Here is an 18,433-nt window from a genome sequence, read left to right as displayed (position 1 = left end):
AACTGAAACTTAAATTTAAATTGGCTACCTCCTATACGGTAGCCGTCGATAATGTTGGAACATGTCCGTTGTCGGTTGGTATTTTCCTGGTGCTAATCGGTTTTCCATTTTTTGCGTTTTGTTAGTAGTCAGTTATATTTTTCGCCCCTTGTAGCTAGTCGGTTAAGCCCTTTCAGACCCTCTAGTGATTTTCTTAGAAGAGAACGTAAACGGAGCTGTCTTCTCCCTTTTACGATTTTCTTACGTGAAATAAACAGTTATAGGCAAATTAACCTCTTTATGATCTCAGATAAGAGCATCTTAATCAAATTTCCAGTTTTCGGTATCAGCGCTGTCCATCTTACTTCAAGTAAGCAGGAAACAGAATTTATCACCTTTGTAAGTGTAGACCTTCTCGCGAAGAGGCGGCTATCTAGGAAATTTTACGCGCGGTCAAATTCTGCCGCAAGAAGCATCATTGGGTGTCATACAGCCGCTCCCCCCCTTCCCCCTTAATTTCCATAAACAGGATCTACGCCCTCCCCTCCCCAACGCTCTGCATTACAACACGCGAACAAAGGAGATATATCAAGAAATGATGTGCATTTGCTAAACTTTTATTACTTTAACGATTACAGCACTTACCACTAAGAAAGCATTTACTAAGATAAAATCTTTAACTAGTTAAAAACATGTTTGATCACGTCCTGCGTGTGTCATCGAGGTTTGATGAAAAATTACTGCACAGCAGCAAGGTCATCACAGAATCATATCTGTATTTAAGGATTTACTTTACAAAAAGTTTTCATGACAAAATTGAAACAAATATCGTTTACTTTTGATATAAAAATCTTGCATATCAAGTAGATCAGTGATCAATTTTTTAAACATACTCATTTAAATTACAAAAAGTTTAAAACCTAATAAATCATTTTTCCTTTTGGAATACCTATTATAACAACCCCGATTTATTTGAAATATTCCCGAATACGGTTACACTTTCAGATACTAGGAAGGATGGGGGGCTTGCATGTGCTCAATCATTTTTAAAGGGATATACATCGCACTTTTGAGTGTGTTAAAAAAATGCGGCTTAAAGTTTTTCAGGCTCGTGGCTCACAATCAGACGAATTTTCTCCATCTTTGACGATCTATTCTCAATTCATCTTTCACCTGCAAAATCTCAGTAAATAATTCTCCTTTGTACCTGCCATACAATTCTCTTGATGTTAGTTAAGAGATCTTGCTATTAGATCAACTGATAACCTCCTAATGAATATTTTGTTTTCTATTCCCAACACTTGCCTGATCAGAAAGTCTCGATCAATACACGATTGACTAGCCTTACTTTTATTTCGTGAGGCAAACAATTAAACTTTCAATCATCGAGAAATTATGCTATGGCCAGTCATGAGAGCTAAACGGAAAACCAGAAAAAAGTTATTAAAATCTTTAGAAAACGTCATGCTTTGCTGTTTTTCCTATTCGAAGATTTTCTGGGGGATTGTGGAATTCCATGATCTATTCCTTCCCATTAAGTGTAGAATTGTAAGATGACAAAACCATCAATCCTTCCATCCATCAATCAACCCATCAATAAATCAATCAATCAATTAACCATCCAATCAGTTATTGAATCATGTAACCTTCATTCAGTCAGTTAATTATCAATCTCAATCAATCAATCTTTGAAACAATCAACTTGTTACTTTTCGTCTCCCTCTTGCATTTTAAAAAAGCAAAAAAATCGACGTGAAACTCCCATCCACGTACGACAAGATTAGCCAATAAGATGCAATCGTTACCAAAATTCGCGTAATTCGAGTTCAAAAACGATCACATGATTAACAAACCGTGATCAAAGTCTCTAACCCCCGCAGAGGCTTACATTGTTTCGTTGACAATCGGTGAAGAAGATTCCTCAGTGCTTGGTCTTCTGTTCTTCATAACAACCTCTCCAAACCTGTAGATAAGCTTCTGTCCCTCTTCGTGAAACATAATTCGTCGGTCGTAGTAATATCGTAAAGCCCGACTCAGCTTTTCGTAAGTCATATTACGTTTGTTCTTTCGTTGGCCCCAGAGTTTTGCAGCCAATTTGGAGTCGACGAATTTAAAAGTTCCCTCTTCCTTTGAGACCCAACTCACACAGTTTTCTTCACCTTTATCAAGAAGCTCTTCAAGAAACTTCCACAAGACAACTGTTTTCCGAACTAAAAATGCAAAAATGAAAAAAAAAAGGAAAAGAAGGTTTCATCATTTGAAAGAAACTTAATGCTGAAGTTAGTTAGACGAATTCAGGCTCGTAGAAGCATTTTCTTTTATTTTGACCAGCCGTTGCGACTATTTTGCCTTTGGTGTAGGGACACTCATTTGGGAAGCGCTCTTGTGACTTATGTTTGAAGCCTGCGTTATGTTTTAAGTTTTTCATCCCATCAAAAACTAACTCGAGAACCTTTCTGAACTAAAACGGTTTCCATTTAATCAAAGAGATACGGACATAGAGCTACGGAATTGGAAATTACCGAGAAAGAGTTGCCTTCTTGTGAATTTATAGGCCACCCAATGGTTGGAGGAAGGAGGACGCTAGTGGAGGCGGATTTTCTTCACCTGTCGTCGTTTTTGGATGTTGCCAACCAAATAGAAGTGGAAGTAGACTGATTTCATTTGAAAATGGTCGTATTCCAGGACCGAGATGTGTCTATAATTTTTTCTTTTAGACACGAAGGTGGTTTAAAATGTTGGGGTGTCACAAACTGAATGAACCTCAGTTGAGCAAAACATGTTAGTGGTTTTGATTTATGCAAACACGGAAACAGGATGGCCTGCGCTTTAATTTTCAAGAACATTATCTGAGCGTGTCCCTTCCCCGAACATTTTTACTAACTGGTACCGATGATGATACATATTCACCATTTATCAAATTTATTGGTTTGTAAGCTATCTGTGGATGACTTGCGAGTTTTCTGAGCATCATCATAAGAATATAAAAAATACATCTGGGTTTAGGTTGATGTGAACTTATATACCTGTGGGTCGGCATGGTTTGTTGGATGAACCTCCAATGATATTGCGAAGAGCGTACCGGGTATGGCAGCGACGAGCTGGACGGTCATCTTCTCCGTTATCTTCTTCTTCCTCTTCTTCTAAAGGATAAGGTAATGAATAGTCAAGAACTTGAGCGAATAAAAATACCAATAATGATAACGACGAAAGAACTACCAGTGATCATGTAACGATAACGGTTATGGTAGCGTAAACGACGAGATGAGAAAGACAACCAAAAGCAATGACAAATGATGAATATATCATTGGTAATGGCAATAGCAATAACAATGGCAGTGGCAACTGACGTGGGTATTGCAATGCCAATGAAAATGGCAGCAGCAGCCGCAGTGGAAGTGGCAGTGGAAGTGACAATGACAGTAGTACTGGTAGTGGCAGTGGAAGTGACAGTGACAGTGATAGTGGCAGTGGCAATGAAAATGGCAATGGGAACTATCGCAATGGCAGCTGCAATGGTAGCTTTAATGGCAATGGCAATGTCGATAGCGATGGCTGTGGCATCGGTAATGGTAATAACAATAATAATAGGAAATTTGGAGTGGCAAAGGCATTGCCAAAGGCGAAGACAATTGCAATGCCTTTGGCTTATGGAATTGGATTAGCTATGCAGTTTCCAATATCCAGTGATAATGACCACAGCAAGGACAATTGTAACGGAATTGGCAATGAAAATTATTATAATAGTCGTTTGTTTTTAAACTTGGGATGGGCATGCTGCTTTTGGAGAGACTGAGTATGGGAAGAAAAACGAATACCCTGCCTATTTTTTTAGCTTTTTACTCACCAGTTTTTATTTCAGGCTTTTGATCGACTTTTGGAAGAAGATTTTTCTTATGTTCCAACTCGTTGTTTTCCTTCCTCTCACTTACTGTCGAATCTGAAAAAACCAGACAAAGTAGCGCTCTAAGTGACAAAGATGTTTCATTACCTCGATGAACGGAAACATATCTGTTTTGGTTATATGAACTACAGCATATACTATAAGCTTTGAAAAAAGTGATCTATGCCTGCGAAGCCTGACAGGGCACGGTCCAGTTTTGTCTTTTATTTATCAAATCCGACAAGTAGTTATTTCTCCCTTTCCTCTTTGCCCATTTATTCGAAAATTCGAAATTTCATCCACCATCGAGCATCGAGAAGACACTCCCTAGCGAATGATTTTTTCAATTCTATTTTACTGGATAGTTAATTGAACTTGTTAAGAGTACTTACGACTTGCTCAATTCTAAGGGTTAAAGGATTTAACATAATCATAGCAGAATTTTTTTTCTTAGAACCATCTGACAAACCTCTGGGTTCTCCATGTTGAATCTCCATGGGAGGTGTTGGCTCTCTCTCTTTGCTATTAAAATTTCCTTCATTCAAAATATTTAGGTCATGAGATGGCATTTGCTGTGGTTGGCTGGCTATTGCTTGAATCGCAGGGGAAAATTTTTGTACGAAATCCGGCTCAGGTTCTGGTGTAGGAGGCGTTTGGAAAGTATTCACCCCAACTTGCGCACCGAGATCTGTCTGCGGGTTGTATAGTGAATCAACAAGGCTGCCATTTTCGTCCGGTATATCAGACAAAATGGACAAATCCAAGGGACCAGTGGGAAATTCTTCTTCAAAATTTAAAGGATAAGGATTCATTAGGCTCCACAAGTGCTGTATGTCATTATCGAGGATATCACTTGGTACAGGGCAGATGGACAGATTTTCATGTGCATGATGTACTGGAGGGAAAGTTGCCATGGTAGCCATTGAAGAATACGAAGAAGCAGAAGTGTGACCTCAAAAGACTAGAATCGAATAAAGACAACGTTTGGTAAACATGATCACTGAAACCATTGGTAGACAGGGATGGTAGCTGTTTGTCTGTAGCTCTTAGAAAAAAATGTGACACTCGTAAGGGTTCATGCAAAAGGTTGCCACGGTAACGCCAAATTGAATTATAAACGGATGAAGAGGACGATAGGACTTTCTGCTTTAATAGTATATTAGTTGGGGGTGGGAGCGCAGTTTCCAAAAAACTGCGCTCCAACCACCCAGCTACTATTCTACTGGGAGACGATGTAACCATGTCATGCCGACACAAAATGCGCTCATAAAGTAGTTTAAATATATTGAGGAAACATGTTCGATGTGACCATGTCACCCCAACACAAAATGCGCCAATAATATGTAAGAATTCCGAGAAATGTTTTCATAGTATGGTTATCGAATATTAAAAAAAATATTTTCTCGGAATTCTTTCCCTTTCGTTATACTGTAGCCATTTTTTGAGCACGTTTCGTGTTGGCGTGACATGGTTACATCAAACGTCTTCCAGTAGAATAGTGGTTTGTGGTTGGCGCGCAGCTTTTTTGAAACTGCGCTCCCACCCCCAACTATTATACTTGCTTTTTTCCAGCTTGGAGGAAATTGGCTGAAAATTACTCATCAATTAATCTTCCTAGTACTGTTTCGTCAACCTCCATCTATGCAGAATTACGGTATTCGTCAAATGATCGATGGAAGGCTGAATAGGATAATATTTACAATTTTCGTGCCCTAGAAAACTGTTCGATGTTTATGATAAATTTGAGAAAAATAATTGACGCCGTCTTCATCTTTCGGTAACCAAGGCATTTTGTATCGCCGAATGTTTCATCTTCCGCGTTCACGAAACGTTTTCACGTCATCAGTTGTTCCTGTTCCAATAATTCAGAATAACTAAATAACATCAAAATCAGGAAGCGAACTTTTCATTCTTAAAAGGCTGTTTCAGCACTATGGTTGAAAATAGCAGAGCTATTTGATGTGGGTAGTCATCTCTGTCTTTATTGTCCAAATTCATTTCATGCATCTTAAATCCATTGACGTTGCAAACCGATAAAAAATTCGCAAGAGCATCAAAACTTGACCGCGTTGTCGACTTTCGATAATTGACTGATTGGTTGACTGCTTCAAAGCATCTTACATTTTCCCTTCTTTATCGGTAAAATTTGTGTGAAACCTTTCATGATATCACCGAGTAAACGTGCTTGTGCGAGAAAGAGAAATTATAGTCCCGATGTTGTTGAAACTATTGTCTTATCAGCCAATTACTCACATTCACGGTTCATGCCTCTAAATTTAAAGGATGTTTCAAGTTTGAAATTTTTAATTACTTATTGCGTTCTTCACCATCTTAGGACTACCCCCGTTTTTCTCCTGACTTAAGTTTACCTCTTTGGTATTTATCTGTAGAACACCACTGTGGTGTATCCCTCTAAGTAAATGTAACACTCTATGACGTTAACATCGCCCAAAAATATAACAACTCATACCTGACTTAGCAAACGCCCACCATGAAGAATAAAACAGAGCAGATGAAACTTATCGCTTTCGCAACGAGACGCTTTTGATAAGTTCGTCTCAATTTCATAACATCATGTAAGGATTTTCTGACACAAGTCTCTCTGATGCCAGTCAAACAACGTAGTAATATCAAACGCTCTCTAACTAGAAGCCGTCAATATCTCCGTGTAGAGGTATAAGCAATTAAACCAAAACCAAAAAGTAACTATAAACTCTTTACAGTTTAAGTTTTTCTGTGCATAATAAAGCTATTTAGGTTTTCATTATGAAACCAAGAGATGAAGCCTGGATGAAGCAGACTTTTCACAGGAATGTTTTCGAATGGATTTCATGGCGGTATTTTTTTCTTGAGATTGTGCTAAAAGTTGGCCAATGAATGAGATGAATGAGTTAATAGAAGGAATCATACATATTTTACTTACTAGATGTCTCCTGACGAGTCAAACAAATTTATGCAGTTATTTCGAGATCCTTCCGAGAAGATTCGAAAAAAGAGAGCGTAACATAAACATAACTTGCATTTGAGTCACAGTGTCAGTTATAAAGCCATAGTAATAAGATCGAAACTTTTTTTGACAGAACGTACCTAGACTTCAGCCTGATAATAAACTGTTTCATCCAATAGCTGATTATTGAAAAATGAGCCGTAGGTTATAATTACAATAGATTTATTTTTAAGATGTTGTTCCACTTGGGCGCTTCAGAAGCACGAAGTTCCTGTTTACCGAGAAAGGGAAAATCCCTCTGGGCTGAAAGCAGCCTTTAAGATTCGAATCACAATGGTTGACGTGTGATTTTAAGCCCGATCCTTAATGAAGAATCGAAACCCCTTGCTAATTAATATCATGTTCGATAGTCTGCAGTAGATGATATGTTACAGTGAGAACAGGATTAATTTTCATAGAATTTATTTTGGAAACGGAACTACGGTTCTCAGAACATAGTCAAAGCGGTAAATATGCTTTGGCTTACATACAAACATGTTGGATTCGTTTGGGGAAATTGCCAAGACAGCACCCAAGCTAGTTTCGAAACTGCTAGGATGTTTACGAGCATAATCTCAAAGTGACGTGTTGATCTAAAAGAATGCAGCAAACAGTGCATTTATTTCTGTGAACGATTCTTCGTTAATGAATGAACGTCACATTGTATGAAAAGACGCATACTCCATGAAAGTCAAAGTTGAAACTTGCCTGGACAAGCTACTGTTGATTCCGACGGTGAAAAACATTTCTAATTGGTTACGAACCAGACAACAATATCTTTTTCTCAGTAGTTAACCTTAATCTTGCTTCGTAAGTCATTTTTATCGTCTACAATGGCTTTATCCTACTTCCGCGTACAAATTTTGGTATCATGCGCTCCGTCATTTTATTCCATCGAAAACATACAAATCAATCAAAATATTTCTGTGGTTAAAAATACCTATTCTATGATCCACGATCCATAATCCATGATCCATGATGTCTTCAAGAAACAACCCGATCATTTTTGCGGTTCGAATGCACTTTAATTAAAATGATAGCGTAAAATACCTCTACCAATAATCATTCAAATTGGTGAAAATGTTTTTATTGAAGGCTGTCGGTATGTCTTGTGTCTGGCACGAGCCCAAGGTTGGTTGAAAGTCTAGTTTTATAGTTTTCGAATTTAGACGAATTTTTAAAGAAACGGTTCTCTTTCGGACATGGAACTGACCACAATTCACTTGTTTTTACTATTATTGTCATATAATTATTTTGAGTCATCTGGGTCAGCAATGTGCATTCACTCTGCGAGACGAAATTGGAATTTGAACATGGTCGGTCATCGATTAGTTCGCTCTCTGCTTGTAAACGCCATTAAGAGGTTTGTAGGCAGTGAAACTTGCCACAATTCCCCTAAAAGCTTTCAGATACTTCTTCGACATAGAACTACATGTTATACGTCGGAATTCTATGAACCTGAAGCTTCATGGCATATCTTACTCCAACGTCTGGAGCTAAAAAAAAAGATGCTTGTCAATCATGTAAAATCATACAGCTGAGCAGTAACTTCATGCAAAAGTTTCACTTTCACTGGCAGCTGTTCAAGGTGATTCTAGTTAACTTTTAAGCCAATAAAAGAAAACCTTACATGTGATAGCTTATTCTTAATTGACTTACTTTTAATTTTATATTCGAGCGAAAGCTACTGAGCAGTTTTCTACCGTCTGGCACTGTTTACCATCCTGTACAAGGAGCTCGATTGAGGTTCTAACTCGTCTGAGGCTGTGAAGACACCCTCGTGTGTCAGCATCGATATGGAAGCTACTGAATAATACTTCCCTGTGGTAGTGTTAATGATGCTCGGTATGTTAATTCTCATGTGAATTTCTAGATAAAACTTTAGGATTTGACCAACTTCAACAAAAGCTATGGAAATTTAAGGTCTCTCATGCAGAGCTTGGGGTGTGGACGGTGACTAGAATTTTAGAGTCTACATACGATCCTCGTGTTTGACAAACGAAACGACCTGAGTGTGAAAAATCAGATGAGAGCTGCTGAGCTAGCGCTGCTCGAAGGGAAACTTGAAGGGGAATGAGATACAGAAGCTGGACATGGGAGCAGTTTGACCGACAGAATACAGACGGGAAAACGATAGAAATCAATTGCGTTCCACTGTGGTTGAGGACTTGTGGGCGTAGACGCAAGAGCAAGACTAAGTAACTAACTACTGAGCACTTCTTTCATATGGAACTGTCTTGCTACGTTTTTCAAATTGAATCTTTTGTATCCATCTGCGGATAACACCACGCACCTCTTGCAAAGAGTAGGGAACGCAGTTTTTGGTGTTGAGGTCTGGCCTTCATTCCGAAAGTGGGGGCACTCGCAAAACGTCCTTCAAAAATTGTAAACTGCTTGATGTAGTCCGGCCAAAGTTCCCCCGAAAAGTGCTTTAATTTATCTCAGAATACCTTCTTAGTAGGAGAGTTTCTTTAAACTATCGCACTGTACTGTGGGGTAGCGTGTGACCACTCGAATGAAAGCTTGTGGGCAGAACTTTTATACAGTATCCGGTTTCCCAGAGAATACCGGATACCGTATTTCAAAGCTAGTCCAAGAATGAAGCTTAGATCATGTCTGGGTCTAGAGTAATTCATAGGCGTAATCCTTCATCAAACGAAAACAATAGAAACTATGCCAATGGACTTCTGAAAAATATAATCTTTGTTCTCAATTTACATTGATTCTTTGTTGACCAGTCTAAAATTCCAACAACCTGATATTACTAAAATCCCTTTAAATTTGTCTTCACGTTTAATTGTTAAAGCTAATAGCCTTACTCGATTTTGGAAAATTGAGGGCTCTGCTCTACAGCATAGATAACTGGTTTGCAATAGTGCGCTCAAATCTGTTTCATCTTGTACATTAAATGCAGACGCACAGTCTAATAAAATTCCGATGGTTTGAGCATGAATAATGGAATGTGTTTCAGCGATGCGATTGCACATTTTAATCATAATTTTTCTTTTAAAACAATTATTTGAGGATATAATATTGTTTAATACTAGGTATTTTGTATTTTTGTTGTTTTTAGGCTTAGCAGAAATGAAATACAAAGTCGCAAATTATGGAAACTTACGCGTTTTTGTGGAAGCGGGGTTTAGACTGCTGAAAATCCGAACGCAAAACCGGAAGTTTACAGCTAACTACGAACGATCATTGCAATAGACCGAAATCAATGTCAGATTCTTTTCTTCTTGCAACCCATAAGGATAGCAATAAAATCTAGTAATTATAAGCTGTAGTATTGAGTTTGAATAGCAATTATTTATATCTAATTCAAAAGGAAATAACAGGTTACCCAAAGTAGTCAAAAGTGTTATATGCAAATTGATTCGATTGCTGCACGTCGTTGCCAGTTCGGATGCATTTTGAAAAGGAAAAAAAGTAGCAGTTCTGTAAATGCACACAGAAATGATAACATTTTATTTGTTGAAGGAATTCCCTGAGAAAGTTAGAACTCGGTGGAAGAAAGTATCAGCGAATTCTTTGATCGAAAAGATCGCTGTCAGTGATGTCACCAGTCTCATGCTCCCACGACCTTGTTAATATTGTTCCTGATCACACCTAGTAATTACACGGAGACCATTGACGTAATGTTGAGTTGTATGATTGTTTTTTCCTCTTCACTTTCGATCGGTCTTTCAACGAGTAACATAATTTTTGTTATGCGAAGAAACAATCAGAATATAATTTACGGGTGGTCGCAGGACACAATTAAACTTGGTTAGGATTTGCGGCTTTCGCTTTGGGAACACGTATAGGCCTGTCCGATGACCCCTCAGGCAACGAAAACTTTAAAACTCCGCAGAGAGGTTGATATTGCAAACCTGTAAAACAGTTACATTGATAGAAAAAACCTTGACATTAAGTTAGAACTCATTGCGATCAGTAGAGATATCGCTGAGATCATTACATTGAACATCGCTCGATCCTTGAAAACTATTACGTGTAATAACAAAGTTAAATGCACTACAGGTTACAATACATTGCATGTAGAGCCATCAACCGGGTGAAATTATCTAACTGCACATACTTCTACGCAAAGTTGCTTACCTACACCGGCTGCGAAATTCTGCACCACTTACTTTTTGTAATCGCCGGGATAAAATAACTTCGGCTTACAGTCGTCACTCGATTCTCGGCGGTAATTCCGAAATAATTTCAACCAGTTGAGTCTATCGCTGTCTTCTTGAATTCCAAGAGAAGTTAAATCTGAGAAATTTAGATGTAAACCCTTTGCTAACCGAAATAAACGGTAGAAAAGCGGTTATTAGGAAGAAATACGTTGCATAGCGCAGCCGACTGTCTGCACAGACCTCCGTCACGCATGTATGACATGTAATTTTTTTAGGGTCAAATTGAAGGTTGTATAATTTCTCTAATTTATTTATGTTTAAACTTTGGTGTAAATGCCTCATCAGGTTAATTAACTTGACTAAAAATTATACCGCTATCTGACAAAAGTTTGAACGGGCTTCAGAAAGATATAGTAGAGAAAGACAAACAGTATTAAATGTGGAATTCATATAACATTTAGCATTCTTGTTTGTATTATTTTGTATTAAGCGCTTGGAAAAGTTTAAGCCCTATGAAAAGTAAAGTTTACAGACTTCTGTTGTCTCTTAATCACGATAGACAGCTGAGCGCATTTGCATTTAAACTTAAACATATTCATTTAGTGTCGTGGGAAAGGTGCAAAAAAAACAACCAGTGGACTGAAGGTTTCGATCAAGATATTATACAATCTGACCTTCTTTGAGATTCACTTAGTCGAGAATTTTTATATCTGGTATGCTTTCCTTTGATTGACAAGTTCACTTTCTTCCGGTTTTTAAAGATGATGTCGTCTTTTTAAAAATAGCCAAAAAAACATGCGTTTTTTAATGTCAAGTCACAAGGTTGCATTCCGAGCGAGATCATGGTGGATGCATCAGCCTTTCAGCAATGTGTAAGCGCTCCGCATGACTTCCTCGCAACATGACAGTAAGTGGTTTTAAACGCAACGCAACAGAACATATGCCAAGACCCTTTTAACTGATTTATCTTTCGTCTGAAATAGGTTGGGAGCACATTAGCAACTAGCAATTGGTATCGAAACAAATGAAGTCTTTCGCGTGCAGGTTTAGCTCCATTGAAAGCAAATTCTTTAGCTTTGTGGTTGTCCTGAGGTTAACTTGAATGACCTCGTTTCAGTTGATAATCAGAACAAAAGTCCCTTAATTCAATAGACTTATGAAGTGTAACTTCAGTGCAAAGCAAACATTCAACATAACTTTCGAAGCCAAATGCAATTTTTTACACCCTTTTCAGAATAGATCGAGATTTAAAGCTGTTTACGTGATCTAAGAATATTAAATACTCTGCCTCAAACACCATACTGGAACTAATGCTGGACATCGTTTAAGCTTGAATGAATTCGGTTGAATGAATGAATTCCAATCTTTTAGTTTTGAAATAAACGTCCTCGCAATTGCCTGCCACTGAAATTAAACATTTCGCATTCATAGATTAAAATCTCGAGTTATCGCACCCATTTGACGATTGTTATTAGTTGCTGAAGAAGACAAGGTATTTGTGAAATTGTAAGAACTAAGTAAACAGAGCCCTCAAGCGGAGCCTTGAATGACAAATGTAAGTTAATTCCATGTTAGAGATAGAAATGTTCTTCGATAGAATTCGATTTTGCTTTTCTTAAAGGAACAAAGCTGTAACATTTTCAAATCCCGAGGGTGCAGAATTAATACTGTTTGCCAAAATATTTGTGGCACATCACATTACACAAGACAACTGTCCTAAATCTGAAGTATGATTGTTATCCATCTTTGAATGAATTAAAATGCACTTTTAGGAACTCACTTTTAGGAATTAGCTCTTTCACGAAAACAGCGCACGATTTCTTAAAAAAATATAGCGTCGAACCAAAGTTAGTTAAATTTGAACTAGACAGCGAAACTGTTAAAGCTGGTTTCAGACAATTGAAATGATACGTGACCGTTTGATTTCAGAAACTTTGATCAGTCTGGATAAATAGCAAGAGATTTTCACCCTGCTAAGCCGTTGGAAATTCTTTTCAGAGCCATAAAACTCACTCTCTGCATTTCTATAAACCAAAGAGTGATAAAAAAAAGAATAGTCGAAGAGAGCTGAGAGCTAAACTGAACAATAATAAAGAAAAATGTTTGTAAAAAATTGTCAGAAATTCAATCAAAAGTGTTTTGGAGCCAATTTTGACCCTGCTGCTCAACCTGGTGATATAATGTTGGTAACTCAAGGATATGAAAAGCAAAGCCAAGCATTAAAAGTTGATAAATTTGAACATATTTGTTCAATATATCATTATCTAATGTTGCATGCTGAAATTTAATTGTTTGAAATTCATTGTTATAATCATACTAGCTCTAATGTTAAAAAGTTCTTCAATCACTTGAATTTTATGAAATATTTTAATAGATATCTATCTATACTTTTTAATCTGTTAATTGCCATCTGAAACGCCGTGCATACCGGACTTTAGAAGATGATGTTTATTATAAATCACGATTAAACCTTCAATGCTACTCAAAATTCTCGGTTATCTTAAAAAAAAAAAGATCATACATGCGGCGTAGAATCGGTTTGGCAAAATCTATGTCATGTATTTGCACAAAACTGGAATCTGTTTCCTTTATTCGTGTTGAAACTTGTTCAACAGAGGCCTGTGCTTGACCTGCGCTTGCTAGGAGTAGATCAGTTCGAAACAGGGGTTCTTGTTCATTCCTGTTACCACGTCACCGTATTCTACAGATCAATCCTACAGCAATGGCACTAAAATCTTAGGCACCAAAGTCAAAGTTTAAAAGGGTTGAAAAACTTTAACTCTAAATTTAAACTGATGTCAGTTATCGTAAACAAATCAAGTGCCTCTTCAAATGGTTTTGCATTTGTGGAGCTCTTTTACTGATGTATGCTCTGTAACGAGGTCTGAATGGCCGGGTTCAATATCTTTGACACAGGATAGATCTCGTGCCAAACAGCAATGTCATTTCAGATCCATGCTCTTATTGGTAAAAAAGTAACCAATGAAAATGTGTTCCGTGGATACTTTGGGCTCTTGCATTTTTTGATCTAAGAGAGCGGTGCCTGCAAACTGTAAAAGAGCTTTTGACCGAATAGACACTCATAATAAATCTTTTTCAATTAAAGCCCAAATCGACTCTGCTATGTCGAATAACTTTACCAGTCAGCTGATTTGGTTCTATTTGAACGTCAAATTAAAAAAAAACTGGCAGTGCGGATTTATACGATTCAGACAGGTTAAATTGAAGCACAAAGCCTTAAATCGACCCTTGGTAAATTTTTTGATTACGAAGACAAACAAACTTAAACCGTTAAGCTACTCTGCAGGAAGTTTATTGCGTGAAAAGAGGTGGAAAAGACACGAGAGTTTTTTATTCATAACTTATCTCTACCATGATCTTTTTATAAGAATCTCATCATATGAGCAAGCATTAATGGGTATAGATAAAAAGCTGTGGTAATAGATTATCGGAGGGCGTGTTTTATTCTCTTTAAGCTCAATAACGACAAAAGGGATCTTTAACTCAAAGCAAAGTTCACTAAAATCACAGTAAGCCCAAAATGTTCAACGTCTCACATACTTGTTTGCGCGATTAATTAAGCATAACCACAGTTGCATGGCTGTTATCGAGACTTACCTCGAGCGAATAAAACTAGATAGATCACCACACCACCTGAGCTCTACTACCAGCTGAGACAATGAATGAACGAGCTACCTAACATCCGTCTATTAAGCATGCAAGAGAAAAATGCTAGAAATTTTGGAATAAGCAGTCTTCCAGCGCCCTATTTCCTTTTTTAGCCAATTGTGACAAGAGCGTTTACTTATCTCTCTACTATAGTCACTGCGTGTTCCAACGTGTTCCCTTGCGGAAGTTGCTAGGGGAAACGAATTTTGTCCCTTAGGCAGCCCCTTTAATTTGCCTCTGTTTAAATTTTTATCAAATTATGATTATTTCCGCCGATTTCTTGCCACGCGTTTGCTATGACACATTGCACCTTACTTCGTGCGCTTGTATTTGTTGAAGAGGTTCTTTTTTTAGAAGTCAGAGCAAAAGAGTATTAAGTTTTTTGAGGTGCATATTACGAATAGAAGAGATGTGTGGGTTAATTAAGCTGTCAAGATAGATTCAATATCAGTAAATAACTTTGGTTAGATCAGATTACACAGTGAAAATGTAAATGTAAATTTAATTTCAAAAAATTCAATACAAGCCCCTTGCTGAGTTATTGAATTTGTAGCAGGTGTTGGAAGTTTACGAATAAGGCTAATGTCTATTTCGTGTGAGCCTATCACATTTGCATGGTTGAATAAGGTTAAAGGGCTTGTTCTGAATATGGCGATAAACATTTTCTTTATATTTCTTCCCAGTGAGGACCAGTCTTCAGTACCATTCTACAGGGGTAAAAGCAAATGTGGACAATAGTAATAACAAACGAATGAGGTTGGCCAAAATCTAGACCTAACGGGATAGATTAGCACTCGTTTTATTTAGGTATTTAAATGAGTCAGTCCAATCTGATAAACAGACAATCACAGACGAAACTTACATCTATTTAAATTTTGAAAAGCCAGCCCCAGGGGGAGGGGGTGGAGAGGAACAGAGATTGACCAAGTAGGGGAGTATGTTAAACCATCACTTGAATAGAACATTGAGAAATAGCTTATATGCAAATGACAATTTATGTTTATAAGAGTGCTACTGGTAAATCTCAGAGCTTACATGATAATCTTACGCAGAAAATAAACCACGCTACATCAAAACAAAAGTTTTCCGGGTGTTGGCTTATCACTTTGGGGAGAGGTGAGGCTGACGTGTTATGTAACAGATGGTCACGTGGCTATAAAATATTTTTTAAATGTAACTAGAAATAGAAAATAAAACTGCGGTGACAAACGTGACGAGGAACACGTATCTCACGAAAATATGACTTGGTAACTTGACATTTCATGTGTGCTTCGTTTGTCTGTTGAAGTATAGGAGACATCAAGTTTCTAATGTCGTACTTTCGTGTCTACGAGCTTCGGAACGCAGCGTGTTATTTATTTCAACTATAACCCATGTAGCAGAATCTGAGAGTTTAAGGTCAATTAACAATGACAATTTGTGATTTTTGCATGTGCATCATTCACCGTGAAAATACAGGCTCAAGAAAGTTGGAACCTTGTCTTAGACAGTTTGTACCCATTGTAGAGAGTTAATTTCCTCAAGATCACAACACAAAGACACTGCAGTACGAAACCTAATACACTGATAATCTCTTTAGGTTTCATGCTATGTCCGTGGGTGACGCGAAGCCCTAATTAAACGGAATATAGAAATACTAGCTTAATTACTGGGATATAATTTCAGTCCAGAACATTAAAATAACAATAACGATGATGATAGAATAGTAATAACAGTAAAAATAACAATAATGATGATAATAATAACGTTATCAATATCAATAGTTATATCAAAATAATTATAACGACGACATCATACTGATGAAGATAACAATGATTATGATAATGATAATACTGATTATAATTACTATAATAATAATAATAATAATAATAATAATAATACAACTGAAAATAATGATAACAATGACAATGATAACTATTAAACCAAGCTGAGCTTACATGGTTAGATCGCAATCATGTCACTTGATATCCTTCCCTACCAATAACTCCTCAGCTCCTTCCACCTTCCCCCCCCTCTCCCCTCTTACCTCCCGCGTAACATTTTTCGTGGCATAACTGACGATGGTCATCGCTTGGAACTGACATCAGCAGTGGCTGCAATCGTTATCGAAAAGAGGAGGGCTGGAAGCTCATAAGTGGGAGGGGCGTGGTCAGGTTTAACATCCAACCGGTTGCAGTTATCGTGGCTCTCTGCTACTCGGGCTTTTAAACCTGATGGTACGAATAGCAGTTGCCGAAACAAGTCAGACTGCCCAACCTTGGATTGGCACGGACAAATGGAACACATATAGAGCAGTTTCAGGAGTACATTGCGATATGCAAGACGTCCTCTGCCTGCAATCCTGCCCCGTGAAATGTTCACGGTCCGAAATATTGCCGGCAAAATCAATTATATAACCATTGATAAAACAGTAAAAAACAAACCAAACAAGAAAGGCACTCCCCGAAAAAGGGCTACACAAGGCCACCTCTTTCCCAGGATCGTTTTCCTTCCCGTGCGGCTGCAAGGAGTGTCAAAAACGAGCTGGAAACGAGCTTTAGTCTGTGGTTTTACATACTTTGGGCTCAACCAATCAGCGGCGATTATATTGCTCAGCAATGGAGGCAAGTCTATTCTTGCACATTCCGGGTTTTCACTGGGCATATTAATGTTAGAGCGAGTAACACGAAGATTGCATGATGCTGAAACAAAAAATGGTACATCAAAGTCAGCAAACCTTGGGGTCGATCGCATAGCGTTCGAGCGAGCTCCAATTTTAGCTCTGAACTCCTCTTTAGACTTGATTCTCTGGTGAGAATTAGACACTTATCACTTCGAAATTTAAAACTGTGATTGATGATATCTCCTGAACCAGAGCGAGCAAGGGCATAGCCAATAGTTTGTTTTGAGAGCTGTTTCTAGAGAGATCTATATCCCCTGACGCCACTTTCTGCTCCAACTAACGTTTTCTTTCTCCTCAATCGACAGTAACAAATTTTTTCAGCTAAACTATTTACCTTGTCTGCATAACAAGAAAACAAAACACCACCGCAGTGAAAGCTCTGATGCATCATCCAACTCTGTAGAAAACCGAAACTTTGCACATCACCATCTACCGACCTACTACCTTGATATAATAAACTGCGCAAACCCAATGAAACAAGTCCAAACTAAATACTCTGAATCAAATAAGAAGAAGACCAAGGACAAGTCTAAAGGCCATTGTCTCGCCGTAAAAATACACGAGAGCGGCACAAAGAGCAGTAACAGGAGGTACCAGTGTGATCTTGCAATTCCAATGACGACTAAAAATATGTTGCTATATTCCCCATTAGGCAGATTCTCGCATGCTTGTTCGTACTTGCCCACACACGCAGCTTTCTTACCATCGTTGACGATAACGGCATATGAATAGAAAGTTTAGAGGGTGTGGGTTTTGCAGAGTTCTCATATCAGACTCCTCTTCAGACGCCAAGGCACGCGACTTCTCCATAAACACAATGATAACCCAAGTATGTTATTAATAGACGCCAGAGTTGCGTCTTGAAATTAATCCTCCTTTACAACAATTACCCCTTAGAGGAATTTTGTCTCTCAGGTTCCCGCGTGCGCCGAAGGTTATCAGTTGGCCCGAGATATCATTTACCGTTATCAATGCGTGTGCTATGAACCGTTAACTACTCAATTCTGTATCTTAAAGTATCCAACTGAAGATTTTTTAACAGCAAAGGATTAATTAAAACTTATTGGTTTGTTTTTTTTTTTTTTCACCGTCTTTCTACAGCTGAGCTTAACTTGGCCGGCTCTTAGTTTAAGGTC

At 37.9% G+C, this 18,433-nt stretch overlaps 1 protein-coding gene across 19 annotated transcripts; it reads right to left on the bottom strand.

Moving 5' to 3' along the window:
• Positions 1–575: 575 nt before the first annotated feature.
• Positions 576–18,408, bottom strand: LOC113682975 (uncharacterized). 19 transcript variants are annotated; one of them, XM_089207934.1, is made up of 6 exons: positions 17,632–18,408; positions 16,662–17,316; positions 4,332–4,823; positions 3,827–3,919; positions 3,006–3,122; positions 576–2,189 (listed from the first exon to the last, which is right to left on the bottom strand). In XM_089207934.1, exons 3-6 carry the CDS (start codon positions 4,783–4,785, stop codon positions 1,864–1,866), a joined length of 990 nt encoding a protein of 329 aa, XP_089064060.1. In that variant the 5' UTR covers positions 4,786–4,823; positions 16,662–17,316; positions 17,632–18,408; the 3' UTR covers positions 576–1,863. The 19 variants fall into 19 exon arrangements, with proteins under 19 accessions (XP_089064060.1, XP_089064070.1, XP_089064065.1 ...); XM_089207944.1 differs by having other exon boundaries at positions 3,006–3,119; XM_089207939.1 differs by lacking the exons at positions 16,662–17,316; positions 17,632–18,408 and adding exons at positions 6,786–6,834; positions 6,950–7,009.
• Positions 18,409–18,433: the final 25 nt, after the last annotated feature.

This window comes from Pocillopora damicornis, chromosome 5, assembly GCF_964200805.1.
Source record: "Pocillopora damicornis chromosome 5, jaPocDami1.2, whole genome shotgun sequence".
In the NCBI taxonomy this organism is placed as follows: Eukaryota; Metazoa; Cnidaria; class Anthozoa; order Scleractinia; family Pocilloporidae; genus Pocillopora; species Pocillopora damicornis.
This window is presented reverse-complemented; position numbering and strand designations above follow the sequence as displayed.

Coding starts and splice junctions, on each gene's coding strand:
- LOC113682975 (XM_089207934.1), bottom strand. CDS start 4,785: ATGGCTACCATGGCAACTTTCCCTCCAGTACATCATGCACATGAAAAT. Junction 3,920..4,331: donor TCAACATGGAGAACCCAGAG/GTTTGTCAGATG, acceptor TGGTTTTTTCAG/ATTCGACAGTAAGTGAGAGG. Junction 3,123..3,826: donor AAAGCCTGAAATAAAAACTG/GTGAGTAAAAAG, acceptor CTTATCCTTTAG/AAGAAGAGGAAGAAGAAGAT.